Source organism: Sus scrofa, chromosome 12 (genome assembly GCF_054392235.1).
Source record: "Sus scrofa isolate SSC_HxYL_T2T_F1_AM1 chromosome 12, Sscrofa_HxYL_maternal_Yorkshire_Landrace_v2.0, whole genome shotgun sequence".
NCBI lineage: Eukaryota > Metazoa > Chordata > Mammalia > Artiodactyla > Suidae > Sus > Sus scrofa.
In genome coordinates, this window is record NC_139394.1 from 16629931 (window position 1) to 16652396 (window position 22466).

Consider the following 22466-nt stretch of genomic DNA (forward strand, 5'->3'; position numbering starts at 1 on the left):
CCTTTGATTTCTGAGCATTCCCTTCTAACTCCTTCCAGTCCCCTTCCCTGAACTCCCACTTCTTAGCTACTGCCCACCCATATTTCAAAATTCAGTTCCAATGTCTTCTCCTCTGGGAAGAATCTTCTGACTACCCTATCCAACTCTATGTGGGTTAGGTACCTACTGTGTATGTTTTCCATAACACTCAATTTTTACCTATATACAGTTGGTGTTCTCATTATCAGTCATCTCAATATCTTCCACTGAATGAATAAAACACAGCTTTCCTCTGAACTCTTATGTAACACAGTATCACTTGATTAAGAAAAACTCAGTCTTTTTTCATGAGTTTCTCCTTAACCCACACTACTACCACCCTCAAGACACTTCTGACACCAGTTTGGTAGAGGAAGGGTTCCCAAACCAAGCAAGTCTCTGCAACACCAGCTGGGTGTCCTACAATTTAACACAATTCTGACACTATTTTCTAGAGATAGCATCAAATCCCACAGGGTAAGGGCTCAATCCCACAAGACACACACATACCCTCCACTTCAGATGCCAATTACAAGTAGTAGGGCCCTAGATTATCCACAACTTCTATTCAACTTGGCTACAATCTGGGTGTTCTTATGGCCCCCTTTCACTTGAATTCGACTATTTGCCAGAGCACCTCACAGAACTCAGGGAAACACATGTTTGCCAGTTTATTAAAAGATATAATAAAGCATACAGATGAACAGCCAGATGAAGAGTTATAGAGGGTGATGTTTGGGAGGCTCTCAAACAAGGCTTCCTGGCAGAAGCATGATCAATTATTCACTCAATTTCTATCCCTCTCCCATCTTGGAAAAATGGGGGAGGTGGGGCTGAACATTCTAAACTTCTAATCTTGGTTTGGTCTTTCTGGTGACCAGCTGCCATCCAGGTTACATCCAGCAGCCCACCCATCCAGAGTTGGCTCATCAGAACAAACGATGTTCCTAGTGCTCTTATCACTTAGGAATTTATAAAAGTTTTAGGAGCTCTGTGCCAGAAGTGGGGACAGAGACTAAATATACATTTCTTATTATAAATCACAATATCACACCACTGTTTCCCTGGCAATTATTCAGGTACTTCCATGTAACATTGCATATTCACTGAACTTTTATTTCCTATGCTGTAATATACTCTTTGTTTATATCTTGCCTTACCAACTAGACCAAAAGTTTCCTAAGTATAAATATTTTATATTTATTTGATTATATTACATATTACATGATATACAAGGTACTCAAGACCACTTATAGCTGTGCAGGACATACACTGTACAACGCCGAGGAGTGCTCTGAAGTAGCACAGAAGTAGTGCCATACAGTGTCCCCAGTTAATACGACTGATGAAACAAGGCCAAAAACTCATTTAATAATGTAAAAAGAAAAATACTTTTAGAAATTGATTTTAAGTTAATTTAAAAAGCACATGACAATTGGGAAATTTTGAAAATTACATATTGTTTTCTCTGGAAGCTCTTAGGATTCACATTAATCAACTTATTCCATAAATACCTCATGTAGAGAGGTAAGTCCTCTTTGAACCTTTTCCTAGCTAAAAGCAGTTTCACTTCAACACAACTTCCTCAAAGAATTTCTTTACCTTTCCTGATTTCTATAGTAGATGCTAAAAACATAACACAAATATACCCTGATAGAATCAATACAGGATACTTGATGGGTCTATAAAGTATCTTATTAAAATGTTATTCAAAGATTTTTCTATCGAGATAAATTCATGATCTCAGCAGATTTCTCTGGTAGAGATTTTTTTTTGATAATAAAGAGAAAGTTGTTGGGAAGTGATGAATGAAGGGTAGGGAAGGGGGATCAAAAAATTATTATCACTTTATTCAGAAAACCAACTTATAGTTGTCATACATACCATCAACATCAAGTGTTTTCTGTAACATCTCATGTTCTTCAGGCTTTATAGAAATGCTGAGGTCATCAAAAACATCTTTCAAGTCACTAGCTTGAATTCTATCACAGTTCATCAAGCTAACAGTATTGAGGGCAGTGTGTACAGCTGAAAGCAAATGGGGATTCTGTAAGTCATGTAACACACTTTGGAAATGATTTTCTTATTTTCTAAACTTCTTAACAATAATGTACCTAAAATTCTAGACCATTGTCCAAACATGTATCTCAATCAATTTTATCTCTATGATTCCCAAAATAATAAGCCCCAAAAATCCTGTATTCCAAACATTTCCCTAAGAAATCAGTTATTTTTGTCTCAACACACAATACACACAAAAATAAGAAGACTTTTTTTCTTCTGCTTTTTAGGGCCACACCTGCGGCCAGCCTACACCACAGCCACAGCAACGCTGGATAAAAACCGTGTCTGTGACCTACACCACAACTCACGGCAACACTGGGTACCTGACCCACTGAGTGAGGCCAGGGATCGAATCCATATCCTCAGGGATACTAGTCGGAATCGTTTCCACTGTACCAATGGGAACTCCACTGACTGAGGTTTTTTTTTTTTTTTTTTTTTTTTAACTGACAAAAACAATCAATTTTTAAAGCTTAAATGCAGCTGTCATTGCATCTTCTAGGAAAATGTTTAATTTTGTGACATAAGAGGGATTTCAGGGTTTATCTCTGTCCATTTGTTCTATCTCTATAGAGCGAAGTTGAAGAACTGATACTACCTAATTGATTTCAATGTTTAGAAATTAAAAAAAAAAAACTTAAAAAGTGGGCAAATGATCCGAATAGCTACTTTACCAAAGAAGATACACAGATAGCAAATAAGCACATGAGGAGATGCTCAACATCATCAGTCATTAAGGAAATGCAATTAAAGCCACAGTGAGATACCTACACACTTATTAGGATAATTAAAATTTAAAAGACTGACTCTATCCACTATTGACAAGAATCTGGAAGAAATGGAACTCTTACTTTGCTGGCGGGAATGTAAAATGGTATAACCACTTTGGAAGCCAACAGTTTCTAAAAAAGTTAAGCATATTCCTACTATATGATCCAGCCATTCATTGATAATTACTCAAGAGAAATCAAAGTATATGTCCATACAATGACTTACACAAGTCTTCTTGCCCAAAACGGGAAATAATGTAATGTGCATCAGCAGGTAAGTAAATAAACTGAGGTATACTTATAAGAGGGAATACTATACAGTCAAAAACAAGAATGAACTATGATACATGCTTCAACATGGACAAATCACAAACAATCATTCTGGGGAGTTCCTGTCGTGGCGCAGTGGAAACGAATCTGACTAGGAACCATGAGGTTGCAGGTTCAATCCCTGGCTTTGCTCAGTGGGTTAAGGATCTGGAATTGCTGTGAGCTGTGGTGTAGGTTGCAAACGCAGCTCAGATCTGGCATTGCTGTAGCTATGGTGTAGGCCAGCAGCTACAGTTTCGAGTAGACCCCTAGCCTGGTAACCTCCATATGCTGCAGGTATGGCCCTAAAAAGGACAAAAGACAAAAAAAAAAAAAAAAAAAAAATTATTCTGGGTGAAAGAATCCAGCAAAAAAGAACACATTCATTTATATAAAATTCTGGGTAAGGCTGATGAATCTCTACTGACAGCATGTCAGTGGCTACCTGGGGTGAGGAAAAGGACACTGGGAAATGCAGGAGAGATTACAAAGGGACATGGGGAAATTGGAGGGTTGAGAGATGTGCTCATTATTATTTGTGATTACAGTTTCATAAATGTGCGCATATGTCAAAACTTATCAAATTGTGTACCTTATAAAAATACACAGTTCATTTGTAAATCATTTATAAATCATAACACCATTTCAAAAATAATAAGACTGACAAAAATACAGTGCAAACTATGACTAATACCTAAAAGGAAATACCAATTAACCCACCTTCAAATTCAGAGGCTGGCTTACTTGTGCTCAAAGTCTCCAAAATTTGTTTGAGACTTACTTCACCAGTTCCTAAAAAGTAAAACACAAGGATTATAACATAGCAAATTGTCAATGCTAATAATCATTAAATAAGCATGACAGGAAGTGGCGGATGAGCAAATTTTGTAATTTCTGAAAAGTAGCTGGATAAAAACCAATTAATTTAAAATACTTTTGGAGTTCCTGTTGTGGCTCAACAGAAATGAATCCAACTAGTAACCATGAAGTTGAGTGTTCAATCCCTGGCCTCGCTCAGTGGGTTAAGGATCTGGCATTGCCATAAGCTGTGGTTGGTGCAGGTTGCAGACATGGCTTGGATCCTGCATTGCTGTGGCTGTGGTGTAGGCAGGCACCTGTGGCTCTGATTTGACCCCTAGCCTGGGAACTTCCATATGCTGTGAGTGCGGCCCTAAAAAAAAAAAAACCAAAAAAAACAAAACTTTTACCCAGAATCTGTTCCCTCAAAAGAAAGGAAAAAAAACTAATTATATCAATTTATTTGGCTTAAATAATTAAATGTTGATGTATACATTTTATAGATTTGATCAGATAAACAGAGGTTGCCTCAAAAATATTTCTAGGAAAAAAGTATTTTAGTTTTCAATATGCCTATGTTCTCATTATATTTCTAAGAATTAACTTACCTAAACTATGCATATACACAACTGATAGCCCAGGCACACAGTAAAACTAGGGCTTCACCAAGCTCAACATAGACTGCTCTTTCAAAAGGACTCACCATCAATAGATGTTTCACTCAGAATCTCCTGCAAAGTCTTGTTGCTTAATGGAATTCCAACACTTAAGAGATGAGAGCTCAGTTCATTTATAGGCATCTTATCATTTCTGATCTTTTCAAGAGTTGTAATCTCTTTAAACAAATCTGTAAATACATGAAGAATAGAGAAGAGATAATGAAGTTGGGGCAAAGCCCTTTTAAAGATTTAACACACTAGCTTACAGAGAGATAGTTGTATCACAAAAGGAATTCTGTTTTAAAGGCTTTTAAAATATATAAATTGGCTTTGGTTTTAGAAGCCAGTTAAACATTAAACAAAATTTTAATATCACTAGCTAGGTAAAAGTGGAGTTTCCACAAATTTTTGTAAAAGCCCACTTCTATTCATTAACTGTTTTCCCTCAAAGGGACTCCTATTATATGCTCCATAGACTGCAAAGCATTTCAAGAACAGTTAGAATAAGATCAAGTAGAGATATAGAAGTCAGGTACTTGGAGAAAGGAAAACTCTGAAAAATACGAATCTGCTATGGACTGAAAAACACTTAGTCCTACCTTCTCCCTACCATTAAAGGGCCTTTCTTATTAGCAGTCTACCTAATAGTTTTAGATGCACTAGATTCTTTTTTTTTTTTTTTGTACTTTCTTTACATAGTTCATGACAGAACAGGAGGGGAAAGCATGTAGAAATTAATAGAGGTAAGAGAAAATTGTCTTATAGTAATGTGTGTGTGGGGGGGGGGATATAACTTATCAAGTACCATGAAGAACCAGTATAACACTGTACCACAAAAAGAAAATGACAGTTTCCCAAAAACCAAACCTAAAGTCACTGCATACTGTGATCTAATTGACAGAGAATTCAAAATGGCCACTAGGAAGAAACTCAACAAGCTAGAAGAAAACTCAGAAAGGTAGTTCAATGAGCTCAGGGATAAAATTAATGAACAGAAGGGATATTTTACCAAAAAGATTGAAACTCTAAAGCAAGAACTGAAAAGAAATGCTAGAGCTAAAGAATTCAATAAATGAGATGAAGAATGTACTAGAAAGCATTGAAAAACAGACCTTGCCATATAGGAGAGAGAATTAATGAGTCTGAAGACAGAAATATAGAAATGATACAAATAGGAGAGGGAAAAGGAATAAGATATTTCTAAAATGTAGGAAATTATATGAGCTATACAGCTCTTTTAGGAAGGGCAACATTAGGTAAATGGGTACCCCAGAAGCAGACAAGAGGAAGGAAACACAGAGTTTATTTAAAGAAATAAACATAAATAGTTTATTTATGTTTCCTGTTCCTTTCTCCCAAACCTGAGAAAGGAACAGGAAACACAAGTCCACAAAGCTAAGGGAACAGCAAATTATCTCAATGCAAAAAAACCAACCATCTCCAAGACATATTGCAATAAAATTGTCAAAAGTCAATGACAAATAATTTTAAAGACAGCCAGGGGAAAAGGGATGGTAACCTACAAAGGAATCCCCAGTAGGCTATGAGTAGATTTTTCACCAGAAACTCTATAGGCCAAGAGAGAGTGGAATGACATTCTCAAAATCCTGAAAGATAAAAACTGTTAGCCCAGAATACTCTATCCAGCAAAGTTATCATTCATATATGAAAGAGAAATAAATACTTTCCCTGACAAAAGCTGAGGGAGTTCATCAACACTAGACCTGAGATATTACTAACACTAACACTAAGGTATTACAAGAAATGTTGAAAGGAGCTCTTCTACCAGAAACAAAAATACAAAAGTATACAAAATGTTGAGTGAGGTGATAAACAGAATCGTAAAATTGTAACTCTTTATCAGAATAGGTTTTTAAATACTTTACTATAACATAAAGGGTAAAGGGGGAAAATACCTAAAAAATAACTATAGTTACTTCAATTTGGTAACAAATTCACAACATAAAAAGGGATAACTGGAGACAAAAAAAAATACACAAAAGGGGAAGAGGTAAAATGAAACAGGTTTAGGTAAATAAAGATGAGATGCTATCACAAGAAAAGGACTATTTTATCTACGATACATTTTATACAAACCTCATGGTAACCACAAAACAAGAGCAGAGACACGAAATAGAAAAAGAGAGGAAACTGAGAAAAACATCACCAAAAACCACCAAACCAAAACAGCAGACAGAAACACAGGAAAAAGAAACAATGGAGATGTAGAACATTCAGAAAACAAAAGATAAAATGTCAGTATTAAGTCTTGAACTATCAATAATCACTCTAAATGTAAATAGATTGAGTTCACCAATCAAAAGACAGAGAGTAGCCAGAGAAGATCTTAAAAAACAAGATCCAACTATATGCTACCTCCAGGAGACTCACCTCAGCTCTAAAGACAAACACAGGCCCAAAGTCAAAGGATGGAAGATGATACTCCAGGAGAAAGGCAGCCAAAAGAAAGTGGGTGTAGTCATATCACACAAAACAGACTTTGAGCAAGAAAAAAAAAGGTAATAACAGATAGAAATGGACAGTATATAATGATAAAGGGGACAATTCATCAAGAAAATATAAAGTTATTAATGAATGTGCACCTAACATAGGAGCACCAAAATGTATAAAACAATTGTTAAAACATGTAAGGGAAGAAATTGACAGCAACACAATAATAGTAGAGAACTTTAACATCCCAATTACATTAAGGGCTAGAACATTCACAGAAAAATCAACAAAGAAACAGTGGCCTTAAATGAAACATTAGAACAGATGGATTTGACAGATTTGTACAGAACATTCCATCCAACAACAGAATATATATTCTTCCCAAACGCACATGGAACTTTCTCAAGGATAAGCCATGTGTGGGGACACAAAACAAGCCTCAATAATTAAGAAGACAGAAATCATATTAAGCATCTTTTCTGATCACAACAGTATGAAACTAGAACTCAACTATAAACGGAAGCCAGAAAAATCATAAATACATAAGGACAGAACAACATGCTATGAACAATTGTTGGATCGATAAAGAAATCAAAGGAGAAATAAAAAATTACCTGAGGACAAATGAAAATGAAAATACAGCATACCAAAATCTGTGGGTTGCAGCGAAAGTGGCATTAGAGGGAAGTTCAGAGAAACACAAGCTTACTTCAAGAAAGAAGAGAAATCTTGAATAACCTAAACTTATACCTTAAGAAACTATAAGAAGAGAACACAAATGAAGCCCAAGTCAGTAGAAGGAAGGAAATAACATAGATCAGAGAGGAAATAAGTGAAATATAGACTAAAAAATAGAAAAGACAAATGAAACTAAGAACGGGTTCCTTGAAAGGATAAACAAAATTGACAAACCTTTGGCTAGACTCCTGAAGAAAAAGAAAAGTCTATGATAGATAAAATCAGAAACAAAAGAGGAGAAAAAAACAACAAATACCACAGAAATACAACAGATTATAAGAGAATATTATGAACAGCTATATGCCAACAAATGGGACAACTTGAAATGGAAAAATTCTTAGAATCATAAAAACTTCAGACTGAATCATGAAGACACAGGAAATCTGAATACCCATATCACCAGTACAGAGATTAAAACATTAACCAAAAAGATCCCCCAAAACAAAAGTTTAGAACCAGATGGTTCTGCAGGTACATTCTACCAAACATTCAAATAAGATTCAGCACCAATTCTTCTGAACCTATTCTAAAAAAGTGAAGAAGAGGAAACACTTTTTAACTCATCTTATGAGACCAGATCACCCTGATACCAAAACTGACAAAAACACCAGAAAAAAAGGACATTACAAACCAGTATCTCTGGTAAATGTAGACATAATATTCTCAACAAAATATTAGAAAACCAAATTCATCAGTACATTAACAGGATCAGACATCATGACCAAGCGGGAGTTATTCCAGGGATGCAAATACAGTTCAATATCTGCAATCAATCAATGTGATACACCACATTAACAAAGTGAAGGATACAAACCATATGATAATCTCAATAGATGCAGAAAAAGTATTTGATAAGATTCAATAGCCATTTACATAAAAACTCTCAATAAAGTGGGTATAGAAGGAATGCACCTCAACATAATGAAGGCCATATATGAGAAACCCACAGCCAACATCACACTCAACAGTGAAAAACTAAAAGCTTTTCTCCTAAAATCAGGAATAAGATAATGATGCCACTCTCATTCAACACAGTAATGGAAGTCCTAGCCACAGCAACACGGAAAAAAAAAAAAAAAATGGCACCCATATTGGAAAAGAAGTAAAACTGTCACTATTTGCAGATGACATTATTTTACATATAAAAATTCTAAATACTACGCCAAAAAACTATTAGAAATAGTAAACGAACGCAGCCAAGTGGCAGAGTGCAGAATCAACATGCAAAAATCTAGAATTTCCAAACCCAGGAGTCTTAACACAACACAGTCACCTTGTAATGCTGGTTACAGAGAAGAAAAACTGAGTAAGAACATACAATGGGGAAATGATAATCCCTTTAATAAATGGTGTTGGAAAAACTGGACAGCCACATGCAAAAAAATGAAACTAGACTACTATCTCATACCATAGACAAAAATCAACTGGAAATGGATTAAAGACTTGAAAGTAAGGCCTGAAATAATAAAATTCTATGGAGTTCCCGTCGTGGCTCAGTGATTAACGGAATCTGACTAGGAACCATGAGGTTGCAGGTTTGATCCTTGGCCTTGCTCAGTGGGTTAAGGATCGAGCATTGCTGTGAGCTGTGGTGTAGGTTGCAGATAAGGCTCGGATCCTGCGTTGCTGTGGCTCTGGTGTAGGCCAGCAGCTACAGCTTCGATTAGACCCCTAGCCTGGAAACCTCCATATGTCGCAGGAGCGGCCCTGAAAAGGCAAAAAGACAAAACAAACAAACAAACAAACTTCTAGAAGAAAACATAGACAGTTTGTTCTTTGATATCAGTCTTAGTAATATCTTTCTAGATCATGTCTCCTCAGACAAGGGAAACAAAAGAAAAAATAAACAAATAGGACTTCATTAAACTAAAAAGGTTCTATGCACCAAAGGAAACAACAAAACAAAAAGACAAGGTACCAAATGGGAGAGGATATTTGTACATGATATATCTGATAAGGGGCTAATGTTCAAAATATATAAAGAACTCATAAAACTCAACAACAAAAACTGATTTAAAAATGGGAGAGGGAGTTCCTGGTGTGGCGCAGCAGAAATGAATCCTACTAGGAACCATGAGGTTGCAGGTTTGATCCCTGGCCTTGATCCGGTGTTAAGGATCTGGCGTTGCCGTGCGCGGTGGTGTAGGTTGCATACGTGGCTCGGATCGGGCGTTGCTGTGGCTCTGGCATAGGCTGACGGCTACAGCTCCGATTAGACCGCTAGCCTGGGAACCTCCATGTGACATGGGTGTGGCCCTAAAAGGTCAAAAGACAAAAAAGTTTTTAAAAAAATAATAAAAAATAAAAATGGGAGAGGTTCTAAAAAGACATTTTCCCCAAAGATGACATATAAATGGCCAAGAGGCACATGAAAAAATGTTCAATATCACTAGTTATTAAGGAAATGTAATAAAAACCACAGTGATATATCAACCCACACCTATTAGAACGGCCGTTGTTAAAAAGGCAAGAAATGCAAAGTATTGGTGAAGTGGTGAGGATGTGGAGAAATGTTGATGGGAATGTAAACTGGTGCAGCTACCATGGAAAATAATATGAAGACTCATCAAAAAAAAATTAAAAATAGAACTACCAGAGTTCCCGTTGTGGCTGAGAGGTTAATGAACCTGACTAGCATCCATGAGGATATGGGTTATCCCTGACTAGCTCTGTGGGTTAAGGATCCGTCGTTGCCTTGAGCTGTGGTGTACGGGTTGAAGACACAGCTCAGATATTGTGCTGCTGTGGCTCTGGCATAGGCTGGCGGGTATAGCTCCTATTCAACCCCTAGCCTGGGAATCTGCATATGCCTTGGGTGTGGCCCCAAAAAGACAAAGAAAAAAAAAAAAAAAAGAAAAGAACTACCATATGACCCAGTTATCCCACTCCAGCTATCCCACTTTTTGGTATTTATCCGAAGAATATGAAAACACAAATTCGAAAAGATATAAGCACCCCTATATGCATCACAGCATTGTTTATAACAACCAAGATATGGAAACGACTCAAAGGCCATCAGGGGATGAATGGCTAAAGAAGATGTGTGTGTGTGTGTGTGTGTGTGTACAGACACAATGGAATATTACTAAGCCATAAAAGAATGAAACCTTGTCATTTGCAACAACATGGATGGAACTTGAGGGTAGTATGCTAAGTGAAATAAATTACATGGAGAAAGAAATACTGTATGATGTCACTCATATGTAAAATATTTTAAAAAATGAACAAACCAAACCAAATAAAAACAAACACATAGATTCAGAGAACAGTGTAGTGGTTACCAGAGGAAAAAGGGTGGGGAGAAGGGCAAACTGGGTAAAAGGATTAATTGTATGGTAACAGAAGAAAAATAAATTTTTGGTGCTGATCATGCTTTATACAGAAGTAAAAATATAATGCTGTACACATAAAACGTAGGTAATGGGAGTTCTCATTGTGGCTCAGTGGGTTAATGACCTACTGTTGTCTCTGTGAGGATCTGGGTCCAATCCCTGGTCTTGCTCAGTGGGTTAAGGATCTGGCATTGCTGTGTTGTCCAGCATAGATCGAAGATATGACTTGGATCTGGTGTTGCCATGGCTGTAATGTAGCCTTCAGCTGCAGCTCCAATTCAACCTGTAGCCTGGGAACTTCCATATGCTGTAGGTGCAGCCATAAAAGGAAAAAAGGAAAGAAACTTATAGAATGTTATAGATCAAGGTTACTTTGATAAAAAAATAATTAAAAAAATTTTAAACGAGATCACAAAAAAGAAAATACATTCTGGGTAGTTTTACATAATTAACAATTATCAAAGTATAGATTAAATATTGTAAGGAATAACTGGGAGTTCCTGTCGTGGCTCAGTGGTTAACGAATCTGACTAGCATCCATAAGGACATGGGTTTGATCCCTGGGCTCTCTCAGTGGGTTAAGGATCTTGGCGTTGCTGTGGCTGTGGCGTAGGCTGGCAGCTGTAGCTTCAATTAGACCCCTAGCCTATTAACCTCCATATGCTATGGGTGCGGCCTCAAAAAGACAAAAAATATATATATTGTAAGGAATAACAAAGCAGATTGCAACATCTCAAAGTAGAGAAAATGTAAAGAAAGTATTGAAAATATAGGGCAAAACAAACTGTATTTTAGAAAAAGTAGAATACCACAGATGATCTTAGAAACTTGCTTTAAATTCTTTATTTTTCTACATACTCACTGTTGAATGGTGCTGATGGTTGAGATGAATTAGTAAAAATATCAATTACATCTTTTACAATGATTTTTCTTTCTGCCAAGTTAAGAAATAAAGGTTTAATAAAGTAGATTTTAAACTCATTAAGACAAGGATTAAGCTTTCAAACTTCTGTGATCATAATTCACAGTAATTAATACATTTAGATTGCGAACACACAGAAATAAATTTTTTGAAGCAATACTTACCCTTACGACATGCATCTGACATCTCACAATGAATTTCACATTATTCCACTTAATTTTTTAAAATGCTATTCAGGACTTACTAAATTCATTTCACAACCCACTATGTGAACCATGATTTAAATAATTATACACAGGTTATACAGCACACAAAAATATATATGGTAATTTTCATTAAAGAATATATAAATACCTAAAAAGAGTATGAGAGAATGCATTTCCTACAGAGATGCTTTACATAACAAGAGAGCAAAGGTAGAGAAAAAATGTTTCTTCAATTCCTTTGGGAAAAAATTGTTTCATGCGAAAGAGGAGAAAGCCAAGAATAAGTTGTTATTAAAATTAATAAAACACTAGCATAAATGACCTAAAAAAGAAAAAAACATAAAAATAACCAATATGAGGAATGAAATGGGAGCATTACTGTAGATGTTATGAATATGACAAAAGTACTAAGAATTTATTGTTGGAGACCTTATGGCTTATAACAATACATTTTTCTTTTTTTTTTTTTTCTTTTTTCTTTTTGTCCTTTTAGGGCCGCACCCACAGCATATGGAAGTTCCCAGGCTAGGGGTCCAATTAGAGCTGTAGCTTCCAGCCTATGTAACAGACACAGCAACACTAGATCTGAGCTGTGTAACCTATACCACAGCTCACGGAAACCCTGGGTCCGTAACCCACTGAGCAAGGCCAGGGATGGAACCTGCATCCTCATGGATACTAGGCTGGTTTGTAACCCGCTGAGCCACCATGGGAACTCCCAACAAATTTTTCATATAAAAAGTACAAACTCCTAGGAAAAAACTTACCAAAATTAACTTCAAGAATAATAGAAAAGCTAATCATCATATGACATGAAAAAAGATGGATTAGTAATAAAAAAAAAAACTATCCAAAAAGAACTATCAAGGCTCAATGGTTTCTTTTATGAATACCACTAGACACGAAAGGAATATGCAATTCCAATGTTACACAAACGATTTCAGGATTTGGAAAAATAAAGAATACTTTTCAAATTATGAGGATAAATCGACATTGAAGCCTGACAATGATAGTATAAGAAAAGAAAATTACAGGTTAATCTCATTCATAAATAGAGATGAAAAATTGTAACAAAGTATTAGAAAAATAATATTTTCTACTTTGTTAGAAAAATAAAAAGAATAATAATCAAGACCCAAATGGGTTTAATCCAAAAATTCAGGTTTCATTTAATGTTAAAAAAATCAATTATGGAGTTCCCGTTGTGGCTCAGTGGTTAACGAATCTGACTAGGAACCATGAGGTTGTGGGTTTGATCCCTGGCCTTGATCAGTGGGTTAAGGATCTGGCGTTGCTGTGAGCTGTGGTGTAGGTCGCAGACGCGGCTTGGATCCTGCATTGCTGTGTCTCTGGTGTAGGCTGGCGGCTACAGCTCTGATTAGACCCCTAGCCTGGGAACCTCCATATGCTGTGGGAGCAGCCCAAGAAATGGCAAAAAAGACAAAAAAGAAAAAAAAAGAAAGAAAGAAAGAAAGAAAAAACTCATATGTCCTATCTTTTTTTTTTTTTTTTTTTTTTTTTTTGTCTTTTTGCCATTTCTTGGGCAACACGGGATCTGAGCTGCATCTGCAACCTACACCACAGCTCATGGCAATGCTGGATCCTTAACCCACTGAGCCAGGCCAGGGATCGAACCTGCAACCTCATGGTTCCTAGTCGGATTCACTAACCTCTGTGCCACAACAGGAACTCCTCATATGTCCTATCTTAAGAGATACACAAAAGTTGTTTGGGAAACTCATGATAAACTAAAAAAATGTAAATTCAATCTTTTTAACAAACAAAGAATAGAAAGCAACTTCCTTACTTAGGCTGTGAATGGAATTTATGAAAAACCCACAGGAAATATCACTGTTGTTGGTGGAGTTTTGTCTATAAGAAATACCCTGTCTCTGGAATCTAATGCTGGAAGCAGGGCTTTATCATATTTGTTATTGTGACCATTACACTACAATAAATGAGCATCTGATTTTAAAACACGGACAGGATTACTTGTTTTTATACTCTTACTCAAATAAAGAATACCAACACACTTTCCAAGTTCTAACAGTTCATCACAGTGACCAATATATGAACATACTTCTTTAACAACCTCCCTAAACATACAGCATTGTCATTTTAAAAAATTATCCTGTGTGAACATAATATACTCTGAAGTGAAAATCTGAGAGGTAAGTGAAGTACTCACCATCTGTTACAGAGTTCATAAATTGTTCTTCATTCAAAGGTTTCTCCAAGTTCTCCAAGGTAGATAAAAGATTTTTAACTTCAACTTTCCCATCAGAGACACTATTAACAATGTTCCATGCATCTTCTGTTCCTATATATATATATAATATATATTATATATATATATAGAGAGAGAGAGAGAGGGAGAGGGAGAGAGAAAAAGAGAGAGAAATAGTAAAGTGTGAGGATACTTAATTGCTTAATCCATCCAGATAAGCAAATAACAACTTGATTTAAATGAAATCAGTATTTATCTTCTACAATACCCATTCTTGAAGGTTTTGCCTCTGAAATACCTCCAAACTGAAAGTCACAAAATTCATAGGTTTAAATGTTTATCTTAGAAAAAAAGAAACACTGAAATATTTTACTTTATTAGTTCAATCCATGAAGCTAAGCTACAAAACAGCAAAGTGATACCAAAGAAAATAGTGCCATAACTGAAAAAAAAAAACCTAAAGACTCCACACAAAGACTACTTGAATTGATAAACAAATTCAGCAAAGTATCAGGATACAAGGTTAATATTCAGAAATCAGTTGCATTTCTGTACAGCAACAATGAAATATTAGAAAAAGTATTTTTTAAAATACCTTTTAAAATTACACCTCAAAATGTAAATACCTAGGAATAAACCTGACCAAGGAAGTGAAAGACTTATACACTGAGAACTATAAAACATTGATCAAGGAAATTAAAGAGGATTCAAAGAAACAGAAGATAGCCCATGCTCCTGGATTGGAAGAATTAATATTGTTAAAATGGACATACTCCTGAAAGCAATCTACAGGTTTAATGTGATCCCTATCAAATTGCCCATGACATTTCCCCCAGAACTAGAACAAATAATCCAAAAATTTATATGGAATGATAAAAGTCCCAGAATTGCCAAAGCAATCCTGAGGGGGGAAAAAAAAGCAGGAGGCTTAACTTTCTCAGACTTCAGACACTATTACAAAGCTATAGTAATCAAGACACTGCGGTACTGGTACAAAAACAGACAAAAAGATCAACGGAACAGAATAGAGAGCCCAGAAATAAACCCAAACACCTATGGGGAAAAGACAGTCTCTTCAGCAAATGGTGCTGGGAAAACTGGATAGCACCATGTAAATCAATGAAACTAGAACACACTCTCACACCATGCACAAAAATAAACTCAAAATGGCTTAAAGACTTAAACATAAGACATGACACCATAAAACTCCTAGAAGAGAATATAGGCAAAACATTCTCTGACATAAACCATACTTCTTAGGTCAGTCTTCCAAGGCAATAAAAATAAAAACATAAATGAACAAATGGGACCTAATCAAACTTAGAAGTGTTTGCACAGCAAAGGAAACCATTTAAAAAAAATTTTTAAAGACAAATTACAGAATGGGAGAAAATAGTTGCAAAAAATGCGACTGACAAAGCCTTAATCTCCAAAATATATAAACAACTCAACCGCAAACCAAATAACCCAATCAAAAAATGGGCAGAAGACATAAATAGACATTTCTCCAAAGAAGACATATGGATGGCCAGTAGGCACATTAAAAAATGCTCACCATCACTAATTATTAAAGAAATGCAAATCAAAACTACAATGAGGTACGACCTCATGCCTGTCAGAAAGGTCATCATTAATAAGTCTATAAATAACAAATGCTGGAGAGGGTGGAGAAAAGGGAACCCTCCTACACCGTCGATGGGAATGTGAATTGGTAAAAACCACTATGGAAAACAGGATGGAGGTTTCTCAGAAAATAAAATATAGAACTACAATATGATTCAGCAATCCCACTCCTGGGCATATATCTGGACAAAACTACAATTCAAAAGGATACATGCACCCTTTTTTTCATAGCAGCACTAGTCACAATAGCTAAGACATGGAAACAACATAAATATCCATCAATGGATGAATGGATTAAAAAGGTGTGGTACAGGGAGTTCCCCTTGTGGCTCAATGGGTTACAAACCAGACTAATCCCCATGAAGATGTGGGTTCAATCCCCAGCCTCACTGGGTTAAGGATCCAGCACTGCTGTGACTGTGGTGTAGACCAGCAGCTCTGATTCAACCCCTAGCCTGGGAACTGCTGCAGGTGTGACCCTAAAAAGCAAAAAAAAAAAAAAAAAGTATGTATATACAATGGAATACTACTCAGCCATAAAAAGAACAAAATAATGCCATCTGTAGCAACATGGATGCAAATAGACATTGTCTTACTAAGTAGAGTAAGTCAGAAAGAGAAAGACAAATATAATATGCTATCACTTACATGTGGAATCTAAAATATGGCACAAATGACCCTATCTACAAAACAGAAATAGACTCATAGATATAGAGAACAGACTTGTGGTTGCCAAGGAGAAGTGGGGAGGGAGTGGGATGGACTGGGATTTGGGGGTTAGTAGATGCAAACTATTACATTTAGAATGGATAAGCAATGAAGTCCTACTGTATAGCACTGGGATCTATATCCAGTCTCTTTGGATTGACCATGATGGAAGATAATATAAGAAAGGGAATGTATACATATGTATGGGTCTATATATATGTATTAGTCACTTTGCTGTATAGCAGAAATTGTCACAACCTTGTAAATCAACTACATTTTAATAAAAAAAATCAACTAAAAGTAAAAAGGGCAGCCCTCGGAGTTCCTGGTAGCCTAGTGGTTAAGGCTCAAGTACTGCTATGATTCAGATCACTGCTGTGGTGTGGGTTCAGTCCCTGGCCACAAAATCTCTGCATGCTACAGGCATGGCCCCCCAGAAAGGCAGCCCTTTCCCTCCTTATCCAATGTTTAGAAAGAATGACAGTGATGTTGATACCAATAAATCGATATTAACTTAATTTTATTCAGTTTCATTTTTAATTGCCTTTGTATTTGAGTAAAAACTGTCTTACTTATGTCCTCTCTACTGTTTTCCTTCATCATGCTGCCTAAACAGTTCTCTATTTTATTGGTCTTTTTAAAGAACTAAGATTTGGTTATGTGAACAATTACATTTTTCTGTGTGTGTTCTATTTCCACTAACATTTACTTTCAACTTTATTAATTTCTGCCTACCATTTTGAGGGCAGGATGATTGTTTTGCTGTTTTGTTGTTGATGCTGCTGGTGAGCTTCATGAGTTGAACATTTAAAATAAATTATTTTTAATTTTCTTGACGTCTAATAAAAAACATTTGATGCTACAAATTTTCTTATAAGATTGTTTTCATCACACTTTATGTTTTGATATGTACAGCTTTCATTCATTTCAAAAATTTCTAATTTCTTCTTTTATTTATTCTTTAACCAAAGAATTACTTAGAACATTTGCTTTCGGTAACATAAAAATAATTTTAATGTTACTACCTAATGGTGAGACTACGTACTCTGAATGAATGCCTTCTGATTTTTAGAATTCAATGAAATTTTTCTTTGTGCTTAAATACATCATCCATTTGCTTAAATATTCATAGGCATTTGAAAAGAATGTGTATTCTGTGCTTTTAAGAAATAAAATACTATGCCTGTTTCTTAAATAAAGCTTGTTAATATTGTCACTTCAATCTCTTTCAATCTATCTCTCATTTTTCTCTTCAGATTTATTTGTTCACTTGAAAATATATATAATGGACATTGGTATAAATCTAATTTATATAAATCATTTTTGCTACACATTTATTCTATTTCTTCTTTTTCTTTCCCTGAACTGAATGCTACTGATGGGGATAGAGTATGATAATTAAATAATTTAGTAATCCCACTAGAGAATTAAAACAGAAAGGGAATTTTAAGGACGTTTTGGAGACTGTTGCAAGCTAATGACTACTCAAGAAAAGAATCCAGTAACCCAGCAATGATTTAGACTAGGTGTATCTAAGCTCCAGATACGCTCAAGCCACAAGCCCTGATAGTTAGAACACAATAAAATAGACACGACATGGGGTCTAAATTTCGTTATATGAAGTCAGAGAGTTAATAGTCCTTAAGAGTAGCATTTCTGCATGTAGCCAAGGAAGAAATATAGGTGAAGGGGAAAAAATAGGTGAAGAGGACATTATACCAAAACCTGAGATAAATTACCATATTGTAGTATATGTTACCACCCTTTTGTTAATATACATATGATTTTTTTTCTTTTTTTTTTTTTTGTCTTTTTGCCATTTCTTGGGCCAATGCCGCGGCATATGGAGGTTCCCAGGCTAGGGGTCTAATTGGAGCCGTAGCCACTGGCCTACACCAGAGCTACAGCAACGCGGGATCTGAGCTGCGTCTGTGACCTATACCACAGCTCATGGCAATGCCGGATCCTTAACCCACTGATCAAGGCCAGGGATCGAACCCACAACCTCATGGTTCTTAGTTAAACTCGTTAACCACTGCGCCACGACGGGAACTCCCTAATATACATATGATTTAAATAGTGCTATGACAGTCCCAGTTAAACCATACAGGGTGAAAGGAGGCACTAATGATGGGAGCCTTACGTCTCCCCAGAAATGAGGAAGAAGATGGTCTTCTCCCCTCCCCACTTTTTATTTCATTATAAAAATGTAGCCCTGTTTGTTCTCAGGGCTGCTGCATTCCTTCACCAGCCCACTTGTATCTCACAAGCATCCTGTATTAATAAACTCATTCTTTGCCTGCTATTTTGCCTCACACTGAATTCTTTCTGAGACAGGACAAAAGAACCTAAGCTTCAGTAAGTCTGGACACCAGGTGATCAGTTTCAATTACATAACAGTGGGTTCAAGTCTCCTCCTAAGTCAGGGATCACAGGTTCAAGTCCCAATCTGAGGTGTGAGTGGGTTTGAGCCCCAGTCCATGGTTTCTGGGTTCAAGCTGCAATCTGAGTTTTGGCTGGGTTGGAGTTCTAGCCCATCGGTTCGAGTCCCTATCTGAGTTTTGGCTGGGTTGAAAGCCCATCCAAGAAGGAGTGTGGTTTCACTACTGAGGTCTCTCCATGGTGCAAATATAAATCGAGTTTATTGTTTGTGATTTTCTGTATATATCGACCATATTTTTTTTTGGCCACATCCATGGCATGGGGAAGTTCCAGGCCAGGGGTCAAACCTGTACCACAGCTGTGACTCAAGCCACAGCAGTGACATCACCAGATCCTTAACCTGCTGCACCACCAGAGGACTCCCTGTGTAGACCATATTTTATTTGACCATGCCCCTAGTGTTGGGCACCTAGGTTACTTTCATTTCTTTCTTCTCATAAACAGTATTGCAATGACCATTCTTGTACATGTCTCTACAAGAAACTTCTCTGGGCTATTTACTTAAGACAATTATTGAGTCCTATTAAATATCCCTACTTAATTTGACAAGTACTGCTAGATTGCTACACAGAATGATTCACTACACACTATTTTACCTACCCACCTGAAATTCTTGCATATTCCCAACTCTCTTCATATACATATTTAGCCATTTGGGTTTCTCCTTCTGTATAATGACTTCTTACCTTATTTTCTAATGAATTTTTTCCTTTGCCTACTCTTTTGCATAATTTCCTTATATATTCAAAATAATAACCTTTTGTTAGTCCTAAAAGTTGTAATTATCTTCTAATTTGTTACATATCTGGTAACTTTTTAGATCCTTCATTTACCATAAATCCTTAATTATGATGTAATCAAATCCTTTTCTACTCTATGGTTATACATTTGAAAGTATTATTTTTAAGAAATTAACCACAGCCACCAGGCATAATATTTTATCCATCAGTTTTATAGTTTTACCTTTCAGATTAATTCAATTCATTTGGAGATTATTTTTGTATATGGCGTGAAGTAGGGATTCGATTTTATTTTCTTCCACATAGTGAGACAGTTTTCCCAAATCATAAAATAAATAACATATCTTTTTCCCACTGACTATTGATATCATCTCTGTCATATATCGAGTTTCCATAAATAGGAGTCTCTACTAGGTAACTACATTGTGATGCATTGGACTATCTGTAAAACTTTATTATAGTAGTATTATAATATGTACTAATAGCTGATAAAGCAAGCTTCCCATCATTATTCTTTTCTCAAAATGGTCTTAGCTTCCCCAAAATCTCAGAATTATTTTGTCAAGGTTCACAAAAAAATTATTCTGAAATATTGATTGGAATTGCATTCAAGTTACAGATTAAGTTAGAGAGAATATACCTATTTTAGTACTTATTTTAAAACTTCAATCTTAGGATTACGATTCCAAGTCTCAGTGTCTGTGAGACACTTAGGCTTTTTTAGTGTCTTCATGACAGAATTGTGTTGAAATACCAAAACAGACTAAAACTAATTAAGCATTTAGCTAAAGTTTTTGACAAAGAGCTAGAGAGTAAATGCAAATAAAGAAAGAAAGAACAAAAGAGGGCAAAAGTCACTAAAAGTATTAAAGAAACCAAAACCTGATTACTTTTCATAATGAAAAGAAAATCTGGCGTTCCCGTCATGGCTCAGTGGTTAGTAAATCTGACTAGGAACCATGAGGTTGCAGGTTCGATCCCTGGGCTCGCTCAGTGGGTTAAGGATCCGGCACTGCCGTGAACTGTGGTGTAGGTCACAGATGTGGCTCGGATCTGGCATTGCTGTGGCTGTGGCGTAGGCCAGTGGCTACATCTCTGACTAGATCCTAGCCTGCAAACATCCATATGCGAGGGTGCAGCCTTAGAAAAGACAAATAGACAAAAAAAAAAAAAAAGAGAGAGAGAGAGAGAGAGAAAAGAAAATATTTGACAGGATTGGTAAAGAAAAAAGAAAGCACATGAAAAAGAATAAATAACTACAGAGATAACAGGTTTTAAAGTAGCTCAAGAATATTATGAAAAATACGTGTTCCTAAATTTGAAAACCTGGTTTTTAAAATACATAACAACTACTACGTTTAAATGAGGAAATAAAAGAGGTGCCCAATAAAGTATATACATAATTTATACCCACATACCTATACCAATCCATAAACATGAGTTTCTGTTCAAATTCATTTCAAATTTCAAACTTACTTTGGCATTCAGTAAATTCATCAGTGTTGCTCAATTCTCTGATAAAATCCTTAAAATTCACTTCATCTTATTTTTTTAAAAAAAGAAATAAAAAATGTAGATATTCTGTTAAAAAGACCACTTGCTGTTATAAAACCAGAGCTATAAACACAAAAATAAAGTGAAGGACTGGTAATCATCTTGTGACATATGTGACAAGCAGATTAGCCAAAATAAAAGCTACTGGAGATATTACTTTGAAAATCAATTCTTCAAAACAAATGCATCAATTAAAGATAAGAAAAAACATTTTCACTTTTCTTTTAAAATATATATGGGGTGTATCTTCTTGGAAATTTATGGTAAAGCATCTTCTGAAATACAGTTTTTTGGCAAAAAATGACATAATAACTCACCATTAGGATTAGTATCATCCAAAGCTGTCTTTATTTTATCATCTGTTAGATAAATTCGTATGGCATTTAAATTCTGCTGAAGATCAGAAATACTTGTAGGTTCATTTTTGTGAATGTTGTTCTTGTAAAATTGATCTTTATCTCCTGGGAAGAAGATAGAGAGAAATGTTCATGTTTCTCCTCTATATTTAAAGATAAGGGGGCAAAAATCTCATAATATGTAGAACTATACTTAAAAGAAAAGGCAATACGTGTATTTATTTAAGTCCTGCTCTCTTCCTAAAATGTTATAACAGCTCACAAGAAGTATACACAAAAAAAGGTATAAATGTAAGTAAGTAAATTGGGGGAAAGAAAGAAAAGAGCAAAAAAATAAATAAATAAGATAAAAAGAAAAATAGAAAAACTATATTCCAAAGGGTCATATCTGTAAATTTTGCAATAATATCAAATGTGTACTTATCTAACAATAGCTTTCAAAATAAAGTAAGCTGACAGAATTAAAGAGAGGAATAGATGGACCCACAATCAGAATTGGAGACTTGAACACCTTGCACTTAGCAATTAATAGAACAAGTAGAATAAACA

General features: G+C 35.6%; 1 protein-coding gene and 1 long non-coding RNA gene across 2 annotated transcripts in view; one reads left to right on the plus strand and one right to left on the minus strand.

Annotated features, from left to right (window-relative positions):
- The window catches only part of LOC146398066 (uncharacterized), a 1038644-nt gene that overhangs the window by 999000 nt on the left and 17178 nt on the right, over positions 1-22466 (plus strand). The window lies entirely within an intron of this gene.
- The window catches only part of EFCAB3 (EF-hand calcium binding domain 3), a 371875-nt gene that overhangs the window by 256011 nt on the left and 93398 nt on the right, over positions 1-22466 (minus strand). The window contains exons 21-26 of the mRNA XM_084984064.1: positions 21879-22022; positions 14456-14587; positions 12002-12073; positions 4663-4806; positions 3882-3953; positions 1903-2046 (exon numbers count right to left, since the gene is read on the minus strand). Of these exons, the coding sequence (XP_084840190.1) occupies positions 1903-2046; positions 3882-3953; positions 4663-4806; positions 12002-12073; positions 14456-14587; positions 21879-22022 (708 nt within the window). The remainder of the gene's footprint in view (positions 1-1902; positions 2047-3881; positions 3954-4662; positions 4807-12001; positions 12074-14455; positions 14588-21878; positions 22023-22466) is intronic.